Source organism: Moschus berezovskii, chromosome 3, assembly GCF_049115385.1.
Source record: "Moschus berezovskii isolate FMDL1 chromosome 3, NW_MosBer_1.0, whole genome shotgun sequence".
NCBI classification, from domain to species: Eukaryota; Metazoa; Chordata; class Mammalia; order Artiodactyla; family Moschidae; genus Moschus; species Moschus berezovskii.
Window position 1 is genome coordinate 90,690,342 of NC_142462.1, and position 23,887 is coordinate 90,714,228.

General features: G+C 38.2%; 1 protein-coding gene across 2 annotated transcripts in view; it reads right to left on the reverse strand.

Moving 5' to 3' along the window:
- The window catches only part of CDK13 (cyclin dependent kinase 13), a 136,258-nt gene that overhangs the window by 66,485 nt on the left and 45,886 nt on the right, over positions 1 to 23,887 (reverse strand). For both annotated transcript variants that reach the window (XM_055421149.2, XM_055421150.2), the window contains exons 4-5: positions 22,919 to 23,058; positions 20,901 to 21,071 (exon numbers count right to left, since the gene is read on the reverse strand). In XM_055421149.2, the coding sequence (XP_055277124.1) occupies positions 20,901 to 21,071; positions 22,919 to 23,058 (311 nt within the window). The remainder of the gene's footprint in view (positions 1 to 20,900; positions 21,072 to 22,918; positions 23,059 to 23,887) is intronic.

A 23,887-nucleotide genomic window follows, 5' to 3' on the forward strand; every position in this document is an offset into this window, starting at 1 on the left:
CAGCCTGAGTGTCCCATCCCCTTTTCATCATGAAGCAAAATGGGTTATTTGCTTTCTCAGCTCAGTTCAGTTCAGTCGCTCAGTCATGTCCGACTCTCCGCGACCCCATGAATCACAGCACGCCGGGCCTCCCTGTCCATCACCAACTCCCGGAGTACACTCAAACCCATGTCCACAGAGTCGGTAGCCATCCAGCCATCTCATTCTCCGTCGTCCCCTTCTCCTCCCGCCCCCAACCTTTCCCAGCATTAGAGTCTTTTCCAGTGAGTCAACTCGTCGCATGAGGTGGCCAAAGTATTGCAGTTTCAGCTTTAGCATCAGTCCCTCCAATGAACATCCAGGATTGATCTCCTTTAGAATGGACTGGTTGGATCTCCTTGCAGTATAAGGGACTCTCAAGAGTCTTCTCCAACACCACAGTTCAAAAGCATCAATTCTTCGGCGATCAGCCTTCTTCACAGTCCAACTCTCACATCCATACATGACCACGGGAAAAACCATTGCCTTGACTAGACGGACCTTGGTTGGCCAAGTAATGTCTCTGCTTTTTAATATACTATCAAGGTTGGTCATAACTTTCCTTCCAAGGAGCAAGCGTCTTTTAATTTCATGGCTGCAATCAGCATCTGCAGTGATTTTGGAGCCCAAAAAAACCACACAGCAATCTAACAGCTGTCTTTTAGTTCACTCCCTTTCCCCACCACAGAATTTAACTGCAGAATTCTTTCAGCTTACTGACAGCCATAGCATTCTATGGCTTCTGCAACTGGCATCTGTCCTACTGCCTGCTATTGAGTTTTACCCTTCTGACTTCCTTTTAGCTGCTTGGGTTTTATCCAACCAAAGAACTCTGGGGCTTGCTTCCCAGGTGGTGCTCGTGGTAAAGAACCCATCTGCCAAAGCAGGAGACTTAAGAGACAAGGGTTCGATCCCTGGGTCAGGAAGATTCCCTGGAAAAGGAAATGGTAACCCACTCCAGTAATCTTGCCTGGAGAATCTCATGGGCAGAGGAACCTGGTGAGCTACATCCATGGGGTCACAAAAAGTCAGACACGACTGAAGTGACTTCGCACAAAAAATTCACTTTTTAACTTCTGGTGAGTTAACCAGTCAAATACAGCTGATCAGATGTGACAAGTTTTTTACTCTTCTTAACAACATTTGCTGTTAAAAATTAAAGACTATTTTTAAGCTTTCAGGATACTTCAACTTCTGGGTCAGCACCATTCCTGATATCTGATCTCCACATAGTCAAGTTTCACTAAAGACTAAAACTAAAGTATTCATTTCTCCCAAACATCTACCCTCTGGGCTTGGTTATAAACAATTATTGTATTATTGATCTATTTCTGCCCTCACAATCAACCACCAAGCTATGATAACAGCAAACTTTACTGTGTGCTTACTATGTGCAAATGTCTAGGTTTAGCACTTCACACAGTTTGTCTCACCTGATACAACAAACCTATGAGTTAGGTATTATTATATCATTTTCCAGGTGAGGAAAACAGAGAGGACGTAATAGTGCAAGAAGCACAGATTCCAACTATGCTCTCAACCATTACACATAGTTCCCATTACTATTACCTTATAACATCTGCCTCAGAATAACCTATTTCTTGTTCAGCTCTTCAGGAAATAACAGCAGGGCAACAGAATCCCCACACCCCTTCCACGTCCACCTACCCCTTACCTACTTTCCTACAGATTTCTTTTTAAACTACCGACAATCCTCTCGCCATACATCACCTCCTAATGGGCACCTACACATTCTGATCTATGTACGTTACCTCTAAATTTCAACACATGAGGCTATTTCCTGTACTCAAAGAAGAAAGTCATTACTAGTTAAGATTTCGATCTTTTTTCCTTTAAAAGCACTATTTCTGTTTTATTGATGTAATAACTAAAAGCATCTTCCTTTAACTTTTACTGATCATGCAAAATTCAATCATGAAAGGTTCATTTAGTTATTCTGGAACAGAAAACAACACAGTATTTGTTTCATAAATATTTTTCTCCTGAATTCAACTTAACACTGAGCAATAACATTAAGAAATACACCGTGAGCAAGAAAACCAGATCGCAGGATACTTTTCATATAAATCACTAAAAAGATGAACAGTCAAGATGGCCATCATTAAAAAGTTTACGAATAACAAATGCTGGAGAGGACACACACACACACACTCCAACAACCCTTTCACAAAGGTTACTCAGATTTATCATTGCTCTGCTTTCTCACACACACACACACACACTCCAACAACCCTTTCACAAAGGTTACTCAGATTTATCATTGCTCTGCTTTTTTCTCCCCTTTGAGGAGTGTGTTCATTTCCACTACGTTGTAGAAATTATGAATATAAAGTTGTCATAATTCCTCTATCATTTTAACATCTGTAGGGCTGGAAGTGATATTCCCACTTTCGAAGATCACATGTTGGTTTTATTGCTTTTTAATCTATTACCATATTTGTTTTCTATTTCACTGATTTCCACTCCTGATTTTCTTGTTTTTATTTACTTGGAGTTTAATTTGTTCTTTTTCTAGATTCCTGAGATTGCAGTTTAGATCACTGTGATACAGATCATATACAAACAAGATTGGCCATGAGTTGATAAATGGTAAAGGTAGGCCATGGGTACATGGAATGTTATTTCATTATACTATTTTTAAATTTATGCATAGGTTTGATATTTTAATTACATTTTTAAATAAAACAAATAAACCTTTTTCTGCAAAAATCAATGTTGGAATTTTCATAAGAGTTGCCCTGAATTTCTGGACTACCTTGGGTAGGATTCAGTTCAGTTCAGTTCAGTTCAGTCGCTCAGTCGTGTCCGACTCTCCGCGACCCCATGAATCAAAGCACGCCAGGCCTCCCTGTCTATCACCAACTCTCGGAGTTCACTCAAACTCATGTCCAGAGTTGGTAATGCCATCCAGCCATCTCATTCTCGGTCATCCCCGTCTCCTCCCGCCCCCAATCCCTCCCAGCATCAGACTCTTTTCCAGTGAGTCAACCTGTCGCATGAGGTGGCCAAAGTATTAAAACTATTAAGTCTTCTAATCCATAAACACAAATATCTGTAATTTATTGGTGTCCTTAACTTCCTGACTTGTAGTTTTGAGTGTAAAACATTTTCATTTCCTTGACTAATTTATTCCTGTTATTCCTTATGATGCTACTGTAAATAGAATTGTTTTCTACATTTTTTAATTTATATTTTTCACTGTTAAGAGTATAGAAATGCAATTGATTGTTGGATGTTGATTTTGTTCCCTGCTACTTTGCTGCATTCATTCATTCTAACTATGTGTGTGAAACATTTAGAGTTTTCTACACATAAAACCCTGCTATCTATGAACAGACATAATTTTATTTCTTCTTTTCCTATTTGGGCATCTATTCTTTTTCTTGCTCTGACTGGGACTTCTATCACCATGTTAAACAGAAGCATCAAAAGCAGGTACAGGTATATCCCATTTTTAGAAAGTTCATTTTACACCACTTTGCTTTTTATAGAAGACCTACATTAGTATCTGTTTTTGCTAACTGAAAGAGGATTTTTGCTGTTACCAAAAAAGGTAAAAAGCAGAAATAGCATTCAGTATTGATTTTCCACTGATCCATTACAGAGGCAGAATGCAGTCTGAGCAATGAGAGTGGCACTACCAAGCTCCTTCCCTTGCAACTATACGTACAGTCTTAACATCAGGCTGCCATAACTGTGCTTTATCTCAATTTATTTTTTTATTTTATTAGCAAGATGTGTCCTAAAGTAATTGTTTCTTCCCTTTACACCATTTGGATTACAGAAGGCTTCAGGAGACCACTCAGTTTTCAGATAGCATGGGGAAACTATAGTCTTGTCTTCTACGTGATTTTAGAAAAGCTTTCAGTCTTTCATCATTAAGCATGATGTTAGCTGTGGAATTTTCATATATGCTCTTTAATATGCTGACACAATTTCCTTCTATTCCTAGCTTGTTGACTGTTTTTATTATAAAAGTGCATTAAACGGCCAAATGCTTTTTCTTTTTTTGAGAAATAGAGACTGAGAGACTAAGACAAATGTTTAGTCTCGAATGAGATTATCATGTGATGCTTTTTTACCCTTCATTGTAATAATGTATTACATTGATTTTAATACACTGAATCATCTTTGCAATCCAAGAATAAATCTCACTTGATCATAATGTATACTCCTTCCAAAACATTGCTGAATTTAGTTTGTTGAATATTCATCAGAAGTATTAGTCTATAGCTTTCTTGTAGTCTTTGCTGAGATTTGGTAACAGAGTAATGCTAGGCTTAGAGAATGAGTTTGAAGGATTTCTCCTGTTAAATTTTTTGGAAGAGTCTGGAGAGGACTGGTGTTAATTATTCATTAAATTTTTGACAGAAATCATCAGCAAGACCATCTGGACCTGGGCATTTTTTGTTGAAAATTTTTTTATGTTTTCTGAAATATGAACAAAATCTGTACTTAATTAATAATACTGTATCACATATTAATTTCCTGGGTTTTTTTTTTTCCCAGCAACATAGTATCTCTTTATATTCTCAGAATTGGGTTAGAAGTTTCAAGCCTCATTCAAATTTTTTATTTAAAGATAACTAACATAATAAACTTCCCAGATTTTTAGCAGTAATACTAAATGCCTAAATACATGGAATTATATCAAAATTTTGAGTGAATTTAAATTAGAAATCTAGCAAACTATTCATATTAACTCAAACAAGTGGTATCAAAATGTCATAAATATTTTGGTTAGGCAAAAATTCCTCAGTTTTCTGAAACAAATATATTATACATACTCTATATACATATATATTTATGCAAAATCTTTTCTACTTTCTTGATAAAGGGTTGAGAAAGAACATGAAAAAAAAAAGAGAGCTGGAGAACCTGGAAAACAAAAACTAAATGAAATGGGAACACTGAATATGAAATAGAAAAAGTGAAACAAACTATATAAAAGTAAAGTCATACAGTCCAATTCTTCTTAAACATGGATGCGCGAAACACGTCTGGAACCTTGGAGAAAAAAGTAACACTTGAGCATTTGTATTTTTCAAAATTTTCCAAGATAATCCTGATATGCATCTGGATTTTAAAAAGTGATTACAGGTTTTTCTATTAAATGTTAAGTTTTAGTGATAAAGAATTCAGTGACTTTCTGCTGACCAATCATAATACAGTGGTACTAAGTGAATAGTTACATAATCAAAGTAAGAAAAGATTTTATCAGTTGTCACAATCAATAGCCAGGCAAAAACCAAAAGATAATTATAATTGCAAGCCATAATGGAAACATGACTAACCTAACAAGAGAAAATAATTACATACAATTTAAGTGGTTAAGTAATGTGGTTAAGTGGAAATGCAAACATGCACGTTTTCGTCCACACAGCCAATCTATGTCTTTTGATTGGTACATTGAATCCATTTACATTTAAGATAATGATCAATATTTATCATCCTATTACCATTTTCTTAATTGTTTTGGGGTCATTTTCTGTAGGTCTTCTCCTTCTCTTGTGTTTCCTGGCTAGAGGAGTTCCTTTAGCATTTGTTGTATATAGTTGGTTTGGTAGTGTTGCATTCTCCTAACTCGTGCTTGTCTGGAAAGCTTTTGATTTCTCCATCAAATCTGAACTAGAGCCTTGCTAGTTAGAGTATTCTTGTTGTATGTTCTTTGCTTTCATCACTTTAAATACATCATGCCATTCCCCTCTGGTTTGTAGAGTTTCCGGTGAGAAATCAGTTGACAACAGTATGGAAGGTCCCTTATATGCTGCTTTTTGTTTTTCCCTTGCTGCTTTTAATATTTTTACCTTTGTCTTTAATTTTTGCCAGTTTGATTACTATGTGTCTCGGTGTGCTCCTCCTTGGATTTATCCTGCCTGGGACTCTCAGGACTTCCTAGACTTCACTGTTTCTTTCCTTTCCCATGATTGGGTAGTTTTCAGCTATTATCTCTTAAAATATTTTCTTGGGTCCTCCCCCTCTCTCTCTTCTCCTTCTGGCACCCCAAAAATGTGAAAGTTGTCCCAGAGGTCTCTTAAGCTATCTTCATTTTTTTTCATTTTTTCTAAATTCTGACTGTCGCAGTGATTTCCATCATTTTTCTTCCAGGTTACTTATCTGTTCTTCTGCCTCAGTTATTTGGCTATTGATTCCTTCCAGTGTAACGTTCATCTCTGCTTGTTCTTTAGATCTTCCAGGTCTTTGGTAAACATTTCTTGCATGTTCTCCATTCTGGATCATCTCCACTATTGTTATTCTCAATTCTTTTTCTAGAATGCTGCCTATCTCCACTTCATTTAGTTGTTTTTCTGGAGTTTTACCTTGTCCCTTCATCTGGGACATAACTCTCTGCTTTTTCATCCTGGTTAACTTTCTGTACTGTGGTTTTCGTACTAGCAGTTATGGGAACGTGGTTCTTGCTTCTGTTTAACAAGAGATGAGGCTAACAGGCTTGTGTAAGCTTCCTGATAGGAGGGACTGGATGGGAAAAACTGGGTCTTGCTCTGGTGGGCAGAGCCTTGATCAATAAAGCTTTAATCCAACAATCTGCATATGGGTGGGGTTTCCCTCCCTCTCTGTAGTTGTTTGGCCTGAGGTGACCCAGCCCTGGGCTCTACGGTAGGGTTAATGGCAAACTCCAAGAGGAATTACTTCACAGACCTTCCAGTACTGCTGCTTCCAGTGCCCCCATCCCCACAGCAAGCCACTGCTGAACCACACCTCTATAGGAGATCCTCCAACACCAGCAGGTAGGTCTGCTTCAGTCTCCTGAAGGGTTACTGCTCCTTTCCCCTGGGTCTTGGTGTACACAAGATTTTGTCTGTGCCTTCCAAGAGTGGAATTTCTGTCTCCCCCGTCCTGTGGAAGACCTATCTGTAATCAAATCCCACTGGTCTTCAAGCTCAGATTCCCTGGGGGTTCCCTGTCCCTTTGCTGGCTCCTCAGGCTGGGAAGCTTGACATGGGGCTCTGAACCTTCACAACAATGAGAGAAGTTCTTTGTTATTACTGTTCTCCAGTTTGTGGCTTGCTCATCCAGCAGGTATGGGGTTTGATTTTATCGTTATTGTGTCCCTCCTACTGTCTTACTGTAGCTTATTCTTTGCCTTTGGACATGGGATATCTTTTTTTGGTGGGTTCCAGTGGCCTCCTGTTGATGGCTGTTCAACACCTAGTTGTGACTGAACCGGAAGTCTGGAGATTTTTTTTTTTTCAGTACAGATTCATCTCAAATAGTTACATGTCTATTTAGATTTCCTATTTCCTCATGATTCTTGGTAGGTTCTGTGCTTTTATAAATGAGTGCATTTCATCTAAGTTACCCGATTTGTTGGTGTAAGTACTTCAATCCTTTTAAAGGCAGAGTAATACTCAACTGTATAAATATAACAGACTTTGCTTATCTGTTCATCAACTGATTCACATTTGGGTTCTTTACACTTTGGAGCTACTGTGAATTATCCTGCTATGAACATCGGTATACAAGTTTTTATTTAGACCTATGTTTTTATTTCTACTGGATATATCCTTAGGAGTAGAAGCTGTTCTGGGTCACATATAATAATTTGAGGAAATGCCAGGTTGCTTCTCAGAGTAGTCCATTGTACCATTTTACATTCCACCAATAATGTACAAGTCTTCCAATTTCTCCACATCTCCCCCTACACTTGTTATTACTGATCCTTTTAATTATAGTCAACTGATAGTGTGAATAAGGTGGTATCTCACTGTAGTTTTGATCAGTATTTCCCTAATGAGTATGATGCTGAACATCTCTTCATAAGCTTATAGGCCATCTGCATATCTTCTTCAGAGAAATGTCCACCGAAAACCTTTGCATTTAATTCTAAGAGTTCTTTATATAGTCTAGATACAAGTCTCTTATCAGATACATGATTTATAAATTTCTTCCATTGTAAGTTCTCTTTTCACTTTTCCAATGGTATCCATCAAAGGAAAAAAGTTTAAAATTTTCATCAAGTCCAATAAATTATTTTTTTCCTTTGGTTTCTCCTTGCAGTGTCCTAACTAAGGCGGCTCATGCCAATCCAAGGCCATGAACTTTACTCCTAGATTTTCTTCTAACTATTTTATACGGTTTTAGCTCTTATATTCAGAGACGGCAATGGCAACCCACTGCAGTACTCTTGCCTAGAAAATCCCACGGGCGGAGGAGCCTGGTAGGCTGCAGTCCATGGGGTCGCTAAGAGTCGGACACGACTGAGCGACTTCACTTTCACTGTTCACTTTCATGCATTGGAGAAGGAAATGGCAACCCACTCCAGTGTTCTTGCCTGGAGAATCCCAGGGATGGGGGAGCCTGGTAGGCTGCCATCTATGGGGTCGCACAGAGCTGGACACGACTGAAGCAATTTAGCAGCAGCAGCAAGCAGCTCTTATATTTAGGTTCCTAATCCATTTTCAGTTAATTACTGTGTATAATGTGAGAAAGGGTTCCAATTTCATTCTTTTACTTGTGGTTAGATACCCACTTGACCCGGCACTAATTGCTAAAAAAAACTTTTTCTTTTCCATAGACTTGTCCTGGTATCTTCATAAAAATAAATAAATCAACTGCCCATAACTATGAGGATCTGTTTCTAGACTCTCAATTGTATTTCACTGATCTCTGTATTTATCTCAGAGCCAGTACCACACAGTCCTGATCATTCTAGTTTTGTAGTAATATTTGAGATCTCTTTGTATGAGCCCCTCAATTTTGTTTTTCTAATTTTTGTTTTACTAGTTCACCTTTTGAATTTTCATATAAATCTTATCAACATGTCAGTTTCTGTAAGGAAATGAGCTGGGATTCTGAGAGAGACTGAATAGAATACGTACATCAATTGGGGAGTATTATGAATCTGATTCAACGTCTTGCCATTTATTTAGGTCTTAATATTTTTTCAATGATATTTTGCAGTTTTCAGGGTACAAAGGCTTACAATTTTTTTGGTCAATTTACCCCTAGATATTTTATTCTTTTCCATGCTAATGTAAATTAAAGTTTTCTTAATTTCACTTTAGATGGTTCACTACTACTGTAAAGAAAAACAGATTTCTGTATATTGATCTTCTGCCACACTGCTGACCTCATTTATTAGTTCTAACAGATTTTTAGTGGATTACACAGAATATTCTGTACTGTGTATACATGAAAACACACACACACACAAACTGATTAGAGTTGGTTTTACTTCCTCCTTTCCAACTGGTTACTTTTTATTTCATTTTTTTACCTAATTGCCCTAAAGTTCAGTTCAGTTCAGTCGCTCAGTCGTGTCCAACTCTTTGTGACCCCATGAATCACAGCACGCCAGGCCTCCTGTCCATCACCAACTCCCGGAGTTCACTCAAACTCATGTCCATCGAGTCGGTGATGCCATCCAGCCATCTCATTCTCTGTCGTCCCCTTCTCCTCCCGCCCCCAATCCCTCCCAGCATCAGACTCTTTTCCAGTGAGTCAACTCGTCACATGAGGTGGCCAAAGTATTGAAGTTTCAGCTTTAGTATCAGTCCTTCCAATGAACACCCAGGATTGATCTCCTTTAGAATGGACTGGTTGGATCTCCTCGCAGTCCAAGGGACTCTCAAGAGTCTTCTGGTAATGCTGAACAGAAGTGGCAAGAGCAGACATCCTTAATGTTTCACAGATGCCCTTTAACAAGTGGAGGCAGTTCCCTTTTTTCCCTATTCTGTTCTATTGCTGCCCTACTTTTCAGAGTGTAAATGGACACAAATTGTCTGGAAAACAACATGGTAATGTGTCAAGAAATTTCAAAAGTCCAAATCCTTTGACCTAGTAATCCCATTTCTATAATAGAGTTAAGGGAATAATCAGATGCAAATAAGTTTTATACAAAAAGACATATGGACTCACTGACTGCTAGAATTATACGTGCTTATTATACAGAATCTTTTATCACTCACTACTTCATTTCTCATCAAACCTATAATTCAGAACTTGTTAGGACTTTTTCTAGCAGATAAATTTCTATGTCTGGTTAAAGGTATATGAAAAGCTACAATAACTACTAGAATTTTCCAATATAACACTTCCAATATAGGAAACAGTAGTTGAAATGCCTGAAAGAAATAAAATGTGCAATAATGGAGGAATGAAATATGGTTTATCCAAGTGACACTATGCCAATAAAAAAGCAAGTTATTAATGACAAAAGCAGACCTTCAGTTTGGGAATAACCTCATGCGAAGAGTTGACTCACTGGAAAAGACTCTGATGATGGGAGGGACTGGGGGCAGGAGGAGAAGGGGACGACAGAGAATGAGATGGCTGGATGGCATCACCGACTCGATGGACAAGAGTTTGAGTGAACTCCAGGAGGTGGTGATGGACAGGGAGGCCTGGCGTGCTGTGATTCATGCGGTCGCAGAGAGTCAGACACAACTAAGAGACTGAACTGAACTGAACAGAATCATATGTATAAAGAAAAGAGATATTAGGAAAACTACAGAAAATTTCAATAGTGATAATATCCAGATCATTTTATTCTTATGTGTTATCTCCCAAATTTAACCAGTAAACATCGCTTTTTTAATCAAGTAAAGAAAGTCTAATATTTTTCTTTCTCCTCCTCTGCCTCACTTTAAAAAGTTGCTATTGTTGTTCAGTCCCTAAGTTGTGTCCAACTTTGCAACACCATGGATTGCATGCAGCACACTATGCTTCCCTGTCCTTCACATGCTCAAACTCATGTCCATTATTAAGTCGGTGATGCCATCCAACCATCTCATCCTCTGTCATCCCCTTTTCCTCGTGCCTTCAATCTTTCCCAGCATCAGGGTCTTCTCTAATGAGTCAACCCTTTGAGTGAGGTGGCCAAAGTATTGGAGTTGCAGCATCAGGCCTTCCAATGAGTATTCAAGGTTGATTTTCTTTAGGACTGACTGGTTTGATCTTCTTGCAGTCCAAGGGACTTGGACAAAAGTCTTCTGCAGCACCACAGTTCAAAAGCATCAATTCTTTAGCACCCAGCCTTCTTTATGGTTCAACTCACATCCCTATACAACTACTGGAAAAACCACAGCTTTGACTAGACAGACTTTTGCCAGCAAACTGTTAACTCTGCTTTTTAATATGCTATTTACGTTTGTCATAGCTTTTCTTCTAAGTAGCAAGAATCTTTTAATTTCATGGCTGCAGCCACTATCCGTAGTGATTTTGGAGCCCCAAAAAATAAAATCTGTCACAGTTTCCATTTTTTCCCCATCTATTCGCCATGAAGTGATGGGGCTAGATGCCATGATCTTAGTTTTTTGAATGCTGAGTTCTAAGCCAGCTTGTTCATTCTCCTCTTTCACCTTCATCAAGAGGCTCTTTAGTTCCTCTTCACTTTCTGTCATTAGAGTAGCATCATCTGTATATCTGAGATTGTTATTTCTCCTAACAATCTTGATTCCAAGTTGAGTTATCCAGCTCAGCATTTCTCATGATATACTCTGCTTCACTCAAAAAAAGTTACTAATTCTAAAGAGTAGTAGTGCTACACAAAAAGAGAGTATAAGATCTTAAAACTATGCATCCCTGGTCTAGACACCTTAATTGGAAATTTCACATAAAATATCAGATACAAATAAATTAAACATCTGAGACAAGTTTTATCTTTTATATAACAAAATTAATACCACACTACAGGCAGTCCTCCAGTGTAGGAGACCCAAGAGATGCAGGTTCAATCTCTGGGTTGCAAAGATTGCCTAGAGTAGGAAATAGCAACCCACTCCAATATGCTTGCCTGGAAAATGCCATGGGCAGAATGGCCTGGTGCACTAAAGTCTATAGGGTCACAAAGGGTCAGACACTACTGAGCACATACATACACAGCAGTATATAAAAAAATTCAAACTTACAAATGACTTTCAATCCTGCATCAATAACCTGCTGGAGACCGCACCATTACAGGAAAATTTTTAATACAACAACCAAGTTCATTACTTTATTAAGTTGGGAAAAAAGAAGACACAGTATAGAATTGGTAGGTGCAGACTCCTTAACAAAGTTTCTCCTGCTTATTAGATAAGATTCCATAGCCTGTATTTAAATTCTTTCACTTCTCTTGAAAACTCACCACCTACAACTGAAATTTTAGCAATTACAAATTAACAGAGGAAAATTTCTGGGCAGAAATAAGCTTGTCATTCATGTATTAGCTTGATCTAGTTCTAGCAAGCACTCATCTGTCTGGTTACCAGAAGCTCAGCTGATTCACAGACCAGATGCTTTTCCTCCTTTGTATATCTCAAGCACTGTTCATTGGAACTTGCTGATTTGATGGAAATATTCTACAGTCAGGAAGATCCGCTGGAGAAGGGATAGGCTATCCACTCCAGTATTCTGGGGCTTCCCTTGTGGCTCAGCTGGTAAATAATCCGCCTGCAATGTGGGAGGCCTCGGTTCTATCCCTGGGTTGGGAAGATCCCCTGGAGAAGGGAAAGGCTACCCACTCCAATATTCTGGCCTGGAGAATTCCATGGACTGTGAGTCCATGGGGTCACAAAGAGTCAGACACGACTGAGTGACTTTCACTTTTTTTCAATCTATAGCTTCACTATCCAAATTGCAGCCAGTAGTCACGAAGGAAATGGCAACCCACTCCAGTGTTCTTGCCTGGAGAATCCCAGGGACGGGAGAGCCTGGTGGGCTTCCGTCTATGGGGTCGCACAGAGTCGGACACGACTGAAGTGACTTAGCAGCAGCAGCAGCAGTCACGAACAACTATAGAGCACTTGAAATGTTGCTAATGCAACCAAGGAACTCAACTTTTAATTTTATTTAACTTTAATTAGTTTAAATTCAAATAACCATATTGCCTAATGGATCCTGTATTGGTCAGCCCAAGTCTTGAACTGGCACAGTGTGTGGAATGAAAAAATGACCAAATCAATCAATAATTCTCTCATCACAAAACTAATGAAATATCAGCATATGTGCGTGCTCAGTCATTTCAGTCATGTCCAACTCTTTGTGACCCTACGGACTGTAACCCACCAGGCTCCTCTGTCCATAGAGATTATGATCCACACAGTCAAAGGTTTTAGTGTAGTCAATGAAGTAGAAACAGATGATTTTCTGGAATTCTCTTGCTTTTCCTATGATCCAAAGGATATTGGCAATTTGATCTCTGGTTCCTCTGCCTTTTCTAAATCCAGCTTGTAAATATGTAAGTTCTCCATTCACGTACTATTAAAGCCTAGCTTGAAGGATTTTGAGCATTACCTTACTGACACGTGAAATGAGTACAATTGCACAGTTAGTAGTTTGAATGTTCTTTGACGTTATCCTTCTTTGGTACTGGAATGACAACTGATCTTTCTAGTCTTGTGGCCATTGCTGAATTTTCCAAATTTGCTGGCAAATTGAGTACAGCACTTTGACAGTATCATCTTTTAGGATGTGAAATAGCTCAGCTAGAATTTCATCACCTCCACTAGCTTTGTTCATAGTAATGCTTCCTAAGGACCCCTTGACTTCATACTCCACGTGACATTTTGCCATAAGCATTACTAAACTGTTTTCTTGATCTTTAGGAAAATTCCAAATTTAAAAATTACTCAATTCTCTCATTAAACAAATACTAGTATTAAAAGTAATATAGCTAACAACTTACACAAAGTAATTTTACTAATGGTTTGGTTATCCAGGATATTATGTTAATCTTAAATACAAAAATACTATTTTGATATATTGATACCATTATTTCAGTCTTTGTTTTTAACCTGAATACTAAATATTTACATTTTGATATGGAGAGCGAATCTTGGGCTTCCCTTTGGTGGCTCAGACGGTACAGAATCTGCCTACAATGTGAAAGACCTGGGTCGATCCCTGGGTTGGGAAGATCCCTGGGAGGAAGGCATGGCAACCCAATCCAGTATTCTTGCTGGAGAATCTCCATGGACAGAGCAGTCTGGCGGGCTACAGTCCTCGGGATCACAGAGAGTCAGACACAAAGGAACAACCAAGCACAGCACATGGAGATCAATAACTGAAGTTTTTACTTTATACTTCATATAACTGTAAAACAAAAAGTCTCCTCTACTCAGAGAATTATAAACTGCATTAAAAATTTTAATTGAACATTATTAAATTCATTCATCACCAGATGGTCAACACCGAAATCAGATTGATTATATTCTTTGCAAGCAAAGATGGAGAAGCTGTATACAGTTAGCGAAAACAAGACCAGGAGCTGACTGTGGCTCAGATCAAGAACTCCTTATTGCCAAATTCAGACTGAAATTGAAGAAAGTAGGGAAAACCACTAGACCATTCAGATATGACCTCAATCAAATCCCTTATGATTATACAGTGGAAGTGAGAAATAGATTTAAGGGACTAGATCTGATTGATAGAGTGCCTGATGAACTCTGGACGGAGGTTCGTGACATTGTACAGGAGACAGGGACCAAGACCATCCCCATGGAAAAGAAATGCTAAAGAGCAAAATGGCTGTCTGAGGAGGCCTTACAAATAGCTGTGAAAAGAAGAGAGGCGAAAAGCAAAGGAGAAAAGGAAAGATATAAGCATCTGAATGCAGAGTTCCAAAGAAAAGCAAGGAGAGATAAGAAAGACTTCCTCAGTGATCAATGCAAAGAAAGAGAGGAAAACAACAGAATAGGAAAAACAAGAGACCTCTTCAAGAAAATTAGAGATTCCAAGGGAACATTTCATGCAAAGATGGGCTCGATAAAGGACAGAAATGGTATGGACCTAACAGAAGCAGAAGATATTAAGAAGAGGTGGCAGGAATACACAGAAGAACTGTACAAAAAAGATCTTCACGACCAAGATAGTCACGATAACGTGATCACTGACCTAGAGCCAGATATCTTGGAATGTGAAGTCAAGTGGGCCTTAGAAAGCATCACTACGAACAAAGCTAGTGGAGGTGATGGAATTCCAGTTGAGCCATTTCAAGTCTTGAAAGATGATGCTGTGAAAGTGCTGCACTCAATATGCCAGCAGATTTGGAAAACTCAGCAGTGGCCACAGGACTGGAAAAGGTCAGTCTTCATTCCAATCCCAAAGAAAGGCAATGCCAAAGAATGCTCAAACTACCGCACAATTGCACTCATCTCACACGCTAGTAAAGTCATGCTCAAAATTCTCCAAGCCAGGCTTCAGCAGTATATAAACCGTGAACTCCCAGATGTTCAAGCAGGTTTTAGAAAAGGCAGAGGCACCGGAGATCAAATTTCCAACATCTGCTGGATCATGGAGAAAGCAAGAGAGTTTCAGAAAAACATCTATTTCTGCTTCATTGACTATGCCAAAGCCTTTGACTGTGTGGATCACAATAAACTGTGGAACATTCTGAAAGAGATGGGAATCCCAGACCACCTGACCTGCCTCTTGAGAAACCTGTATGCAGGTCAGGAAGCAACAGTTAGAACTGGACACGGAACAACAGACTGGTTCCAAATAGGAAAAGGTGTACGTCAAGGTTGTATATTGTCACCTTGCTTATTTAACTTATATGCAGAGTACATCATGAGGAACGCTGGGCAGGAAGAAGCACAAAGCTGGAATCAAGATTGCTGGGAGAAATATCAATAACCTCAGATATGCAGATGACACTACCCTTATGGCAGAAAGTGAAGAGGAACTCAAAAGCCTCTTGATGAAAGTGAAAGAGGAGAGTGAAAAGGTTGGCTTGAAGCTCAACATTCAGAAAACAAAGATCATGGCATCTGGTCCCATCACGTCATGGGAAATAGATGGAAAAACAGTGGAAATAGTGTCAGACTTTATTTTTTGGGGCTCCAAAATCACTGTGGATGCTGACTGCAGCCATGAAATTAAAAGACGGTTGCTCCTTGGAAGGAAAGTTATGACCAACCTTGATAGTATATTAAAAAGCAGAGACATTATTTTGCCAACCAAGGTCCGTCTAGTCAAGGCAATGGTTTTTCCCGTGGTCATGTATGGATGTGAGAGTTGGACTGTGAAGAAGGCTGATCGTCGAAGAATTGATGCTTTTGAACTGTGGTGTTGGAGAAGACTCTTGAGAGTCCCTTATACTGCAAGGAGATCCAACCAGTCCATTCTAAAGGAGATCAATCCTGGATGTTCATTGGAGGGAGCTGAAACTCCAATACTTTGGCCACCTCATGCGACGAGTTGACTCACTGGAAAAGACTCTGATGCTGGGAAAGGTTGGGGGCGGGAGGAGAAGGGGACGACAGAGAATGAGATGGCTGGATGGCATCACCGACTCTGTGGACATGAGTTTGAGTGTACTCCGGGAGTTGGTGATGGACAGGGAGGCCTGGCGTGCTGTGATTCATGGGGTCGCAGAGAGTCGGACACGACTGAGCAACTGAACTGAACTGAACTGAAATTCATTCAGAAAGTATTCTGTAAATTCATAATCCTCAAATGAAAGAAGAAAATAACAAAGCAAAGCTTCTGCTGCAAAATAATTCACAGCTTAGTTGACTTTATGAACAGGGAAGTATGCACACAAGAGTACTAAAATTAAAACAAATAATTGCATCCCACCACAGAAACTAAAGATCTAGAGGTACAGAAAATGTTTTCTTATACCTGACATTAAAAATAAAAAGACTATAAAAGACAAAAAGTTCAAAGATTCCCTCAAAGATAATTAAAAAGAAATGGAATTGCTTAAAGATGAAAAAAGAATTAGGGAAAAAATTCAGAATTAGTCTCTCCTGCATTCCCTCAGTTAATTCAGAAAAAGCTCCTTCAGCCTCTATGTGATCCTGCACAAAAATATACCCACAGTGAAATCACTTAATGTTGTTTTCTTAAGGACACTGTGGTGGAAAGTGGGAAGACCGGCCACTTAGTTCAGTCGCTCAGCTGTGTCCGACATTTTGCAACCCAATGGATTGTAGCACGCCAGGCTTCCCTGTCCATCACCAACTCCTAGAGCCTTCTCAAACTCATGTCCATTGAGTCAGGATGCCATCCAACCATCTCATCCTCTGTCAGCCCCTTCTCCTCCCACCTTCAATCTTTCCCAGCATCAGGGTCTTTTCTAATGAGTCAGCTCTTTGCATCAGTGGCCAAAGCACTGGAGCTTCAGTTTCAACATCAGTCCTTCCAAAGAATAGCAGGACTTATTTCCTTTAGGATGGACTGGTTTTATCTCCGTGCAGTCCAAGGGACTCTCAAGAATCTTCAACATCACAGTTTAAAATCATCAATTCTTCAGCACTCAGCTTTCTTTATGGTCCAACTCTCAACATCCATACATGACTACTGGAAAAACCATAGCTTTGACTAGATGGACCTTTGTCTGCAAAGCAATGTCTCTGCTTTTAAATATGCCGTCTAGGTTGGTCATAGCTTTTCTTCCAAGGAACCAGCATCTTTTAATTTCATGGCTGCAGTCACCATCTGCAGTGATTTTGGAGCCCAAGAAAATAGTCTGTCGCTGTTTCCATTGTTTCCCCAAGTATGTGCCATGAAGTGATGGGACTGGATGTCAGGATCTTCGTTTTTTTTGAATGTTGAGTTTTAAGCCAGCTTTTTCACACTTCCCTTTCATTTTCATCAAGAAGCTCTTTAGCTTCTCTTTGCTTTCTATCACAAGGCCAAGTAAGGCCTCACTAAACAACACTCAGGTAGAGACCTATAGAATGAGAAACAGCCTTCAAACCATGTGTGTGTATGCACGCATGCGTGTGTGTGTTGGTGTTGGAGAGGTATATGCCAGTGTAAAGAAAGGCTGCAGGGCAAAGAAGTGCACTGGCCTATCTGACCAAACAAGCAATGTGACTTGAGTTCAGTGAGCAATCAGAAAAGCTGATTTGGGCTGGGTTTGGGAAAATAAACAAGGATGTGATCCAAAGACCAGAAAAAACAGAAGGTCCAGGATACATTACAGGAAAAGTACTATATTAACTTGGCTATAGTACAAGATTAATAAAAACCAAAATTTGTCAACACCCTCATTCATAAAATCTTAATTCTCACTACACAGTAAGAGAAATATTTCCCTTTAAAGGGTGAAGAAATAACAGGCTCAGAAGGGCCAAAGACCTTATTAAAAAGCTAAGTCTCTAATCTCAGACATCCCAACTGAAGTCAAACAGGTCTCCTTTCTACTACACTGTAAGAAATGAAAACTAACATGAAAAAGGCAAACTGGGTTGAAAGTCAAGCTAAGAAATTAGCTTTATTATGGCGAAGAAAACTAATGAAAGTGATGTCAATTAAAAAGATGATTCTGATGATCTCCATAAGAAATACAGAATAGTTTCAAACATAGGTTCCTTCATAAGAAATGGTTACTATATATAACATCAATCATTTTTATACTTTGGTCCCTAGAAGAATAAGATAGCGGATGTGTAAAGCTGTGGATGGGAGGAGGCTAAAAATCATACTCAATCAGAACATACCTACTTTAACCTACTTTGTATCAGATTTAGTTTGAAAACAAATTCTGCTCTTTGAAAACCAATTATCAGGGCGTCAATCTTGGTTCCAAAATCTTACTCTGAAGATATAAAACCTATTAGAGGTAGAGCATTTCTTTTACCCATCATATATCCCGTAATAACTACTTTTTAACTACCTCAAAAAGCACGCTAATGTATTTTCAGCTCTTTTTGCTAAAAGTCAACCATATACTACTATAGTTTATCAAAAAGCAATTTCAGGTTAAAATTTTTGCCTCCACACTTTTAGAAATAATATATATGCCTGCCATAAACTTTACTTGTAAGTTGAGGCATTTTAACATCAAAAATGTAAGGTAAATATATTCTAACACTACTACTATAAACTGCTTCTCAATCACTAAAAAAGACTAAAAATTATATAGCATAGATATAGATATGCTAGATAGCATATTAAAAAGCCGAGATATTACTTTGCCAACAAAGGTCCATCTAGTCAAGGCTACAGTTTTTATAGTGGTCATGCATGGATGTGAGTGTTGGACTATGAAGAAAGCTGAGGGCCAAAGAATTGATGCTTTTGAACTGTGGTGTTGGAGAAGACTCTTGAGAGTCCGTTGGACTGCAAGGAGATCCAACCAGTTGGTCCTATAGGAGACCACTCCTGGGTGTTCATTGGAAGGACTGATGCTGAGGCTGAAACGCTAATACTTTGGCCACCTCATGCAAAGAGTAGACTCATTGGAGAAGACCCTGATGCTGGGAAGGATAGGGGGCAGGAGGAGAATGGGACAACAGAGGATGAGATAGCTGGATGGCATCGCTGACTCAATGCACATGAGTCTGGATGAACTACAGGAGTTGGTGATGGACAGGGAAGCCTGGCGTGCTGCGATTCATGGGGTTGCAAAGAGTCAGACGTGACTGAGAGACTGAACTAACTAAAAAGTATATATTGAGCCCCCCAAAACAAATATTACTAGTAAATGCTTTACGTGTAATACTGGTAAGTATGCTTTGACGTTTACTTAAATGACTTGAAAACCAGTAAGGTAATACATGTAAAATAATTCAACACAGCTATTTTTAAAATAGAGTTTGACAACCAAATTGAAAAATGGCAGAAGACCTACATAGACATTTCTCCAAAGAAGACATATAGGTGGCCAACAGTCACACGAAAAGATGCTCAATATCATTAATTACTGCTGCTGCTGCTGCTGCTGCTAAGTCACTTCAGTCGTGTCCGACTCTGTGTGACCCCATAGACAGAAGCCCACCAGGCTCCCCCTTCCCTGGGATTCTCCAGGCAAGAACACTGGGGTGGGTTGCCATTTCCTTCTCCAGTGTGTGAAAGTGGAAAGTGAAAAGTGAAAGTGAAGTCGCTCAGTCGCGTCCGACCCTTAGCGACCCCACGGACTGCAGCCTACCAGGCTCCTCCATCCATGGGATTTTCTAGGCAAGAGTACTGGAGTGGCTTGCCATTGCCTTCTCCGCATTAATTACTAGAGAAGAGTAAATCAAAACTACCGTGAGGTACCTACCTCATACCAGTTCAAAATGACCAGCATTAAAAAGTCTACAAATAACTTGCTAGAGAGGGTGTAGAGAAAAGGGAACCCTCCTGCACTGTTGGTGGGAACACAAGTTAGTGCAGCCACTATGGAAAATAGTATGGAGGTTCCTCAGAAAAGTAAAATAGAGTTACCCTATGATCCAGGAATCTGATTCCTGGGTATATATCCAGACAAAACTATAATTCAGAAAGATACGTGCACCCCAATGTTTACAGCAGCACTATTTACAACAGCCAAGACATGGAAACAACACAAATGTCCACTGACAGATGAATGGAAAAGAAGATGTGGTATACAGACATACCACTCAGACAGAAAAGAATGAAATAATGTCATTTATAGCAACATGGATGAACCTAGAGATGATCATACTAAGTGAAGTTATACAAAGACAAATATCATGTGGTATAATTTACATGTGGAATCTAAAATGTGACACAGTGAACTTACCTACAAAACAAAACAGACTCACAGACATAGAAAACAGACTTGTGGTTGCCAAGGAGGAGGGGAGATGGGGGACAGAAAAATTGGGAATTTGGGATTATCAGATGCAAACTATTAAAAATACAGTGGATAAACAACAAGGTCCTACTGTATATCACAAGGAACTATAGTCAATATTCTGTTTATCATCACATGAAATTCATATCAGAATATGGAAAAGAATGTATATAAATGTAAAACTGGATCACTTAGATACACAGCACAAATTATTACAACACTGTAAATCAACTATAATTCAATAAATTTTTAGGAAAAAATTTAGTAAATTTGAGATTAAGGCAATGGCTTTACTGTACCTAATAAATACTTAAATGATCAATACCAAAATATATAAATTAGCAACATCATGATATACAGAGCTGATTATATAAATATGCACACATACCTTTATCCTTCTTAAAGTCCAAAGCATCTTCTTTATCGGTCACTATTTCCTTCATATTGATAATACTCTGGTGGGTAAGCTGCCGGAGAATTTTAATTTCTCGAATTGCTGTAATAGGAAACCCTTCCTTTTCATTATCCAGGCGCACTTTTTTTAAGGCTACCATTTCTCCTATTAGAAAAGTAAATAAAATCAGGTTACCAACTAACAAAACCAAATAACATTTTAAACTTTTTTCTTTTTGGCTGCACCCGGCAGTTCATGGGAATCTTAGTTCCCCAACCAAGGATGGAATCTATGCCCCTGAAGAGGAAGCTTGCAATCTTAACCACTGGACCACCAGGAAATCCCCCAAATTTTTAATTCATAATTTCAGTTCCTACCTCTTGAAATTACAAACCACAAAATATATTTTGGTTTCCAATATACCAAATTATAAAATTATGGTTCAAAAAGTCTCTGGTTAAATAAATTATAGGGTATTTATCAAACTACGGAATACTATATAACTGTTAAAAAGGACACAGTAGGTCCAAATGTATTGTTATTTTATGATAAGATGCATTAAATGAAAAAAGCAAGATAACAAGGGTTGATACATTACACTGCTTTTTTTAAAAAATGAAGAGGGAACACTAAATATACACCTAATTTGCTTATGCATATATAAAATCTCTCTAAAACAGATGCAAAAACTCTGGACATTAAACAGATAAGAAGATATGCTCATATATATTAACTTGTCCAAAGATGCACAGTCATCTAGTAGTGAAACTGGGATTCAAAATCTGGTTTAGCTGTCTCCAAACTATGTGCTCTTCCCTCAACACTAAATGATTTCACAATTTACATACAACTGAGTTCTGTAACAGATAATCTAAGTATTGAAGTGTTAGTCATTCAGTCATGTCCAACTCTTTGCAACCGCATAGATTGTAGCCCGCCAGGCTCCTGTGTCCATGGGATTCTCCAGCAAGAATACCAGAGTGGACAGCCATTTCTTTCACCAGGGGATCTTCCCAATAGGGACTGAATCCCAAGTCTCCCGCTTGCAAGTGGATTCTTTACCATCTGAGCTACCAAAGAAGCCTGGTGTGTGTACTAAAACACACACACAGAAATCTTATTTTAAGAGAAAATTCACTATAGTAAGTTTGTTCATTCCACTTCTTTGTAGGAAAAAAGAATTCAGTACTTGTAAATTTTCCAAAGGAAGGACATTTTTACTTTTAATCATTAAAACCTAGTTGATTCTTTTTAACAGAACTCTAAAATACAGTATGATTCCTTGCTTTATAATTCAATCTCTTTTGATAATGCAGAATCATCTTTATAAATATTATTTTACTGCTGCATGCTATAATTCACTTCAAAGTTTCTATGCATACGACAGTCTCCCTTATACTAAGTGGCCTCAAACACCTATGCTATTTTATGTATTGGTTTCTGTCAACAAGGAACTATAAATAAAACTTAAATACTGGCTCTAAGCACTATTTATTAGTAAAATATATGACCTCTAACATAATTACTTTTTCCTCTGCTCCAAGGCTTTTTAAAACTTTCTCTCAGGTGACTCATTATAATCTGGAAGACTACACTGCAAAATCTGGCCTCCAAATAAAGGATAATTTCTACAGAAAAAAAACATGGGGGGGCCAAAATATAGGTGTCACATAAGTCTTAATAGAACAAAATTTACTAATTAAGGTCAAGTTACTTTCCACCTGATTACTAACAACATAAAATTTTACTGACTGAAAAAAAATCTAAATTCCCCCATATTACACAACATAAATACTAAAAAAAAAAAAAAAATTTAAACATATATATGTATATACCTTGTTACCTGAACTCATATCTTAACGTTAGTCTATATATAAAATGAAACCAAAAACAAGATGAAACAAGAGCATGATAAATTCAAGTTTAACTTTTTCCTGAAACTTCCTCAAGTTATACATTAGAAGAGAAACATGAACATAGACCCAAAGATCCAAAATACTTGGCATTCTTACCAGTGTCTTTATCCCTGGCCTTGTAAACTTGTCCATAGGTACCTTCTCCAATAATTCCGATGATATCAAATTTATCCACGCAGCGTTTTCCCCAGTCAATATCTTTCTCTTTGATTTCACCATAGCGAGGCCCACATATTCTATCAAATATAGTTCTGAAGTTTTTATATACAATCAAGCAAACTGAATAAACTATTTAATACTCAGTATCCACCCTCCCCCCAATCTTATATCTTTTATTTCCCCTCACCCTTGTATATCTGTGATCATCTAAGACAAGTAACTGTGAGTTGGTACTATAAATCATCATGAAAGTCAAGTTATTTCTGCATACTGACTTTCCTTCTGTAGACTAACAAAATAGGAAAGAGAAGTAAAGTGTTTATGAAGGACTTTCAGAAACACAATGTAATTTTTCAGTGAGTGGACCAAAGCAACACCAGTCCAAAAAGTCAAAGCTCTCTAACCAGCCACCAGTGTTTTCTTTTTCATTCACTGACAACAAATCTATACATATTTGCTTTCAAAAGTCAAAAGTTTAAAAATATGAAAATTACCAAAGATAGAACTATAAAGCATATTAACAAATTTAGACTTATGGCTCAATAAAACCATCTTAAAAATAGAAGCACCAGAAAGACTTTCAGTCAAGAGAATATAGAAATATTAATATAATCATCCCTTAGGAATCCACACTTTTTAAAAAGTGTGCATTATATAGACAACAAATATTTGACACTCGTCAAGAAGATATATAACTCTGTAGTATTTTAACATTCTGGCAGGTAACAGAATTTAAGTAATTAAGCTACAATACTCAAGGAGAGATTATCTTAAAAGTTTTCTAGGTTTCTATTCTACACTAGAAAATCACTTCATATTCTTATATTAGACACTACCTGAAACAGCAATTCTAAAATCAGATCTAACTCAAAGGCTTACTCACACTTTTCTTTGATTAAGTTAAAA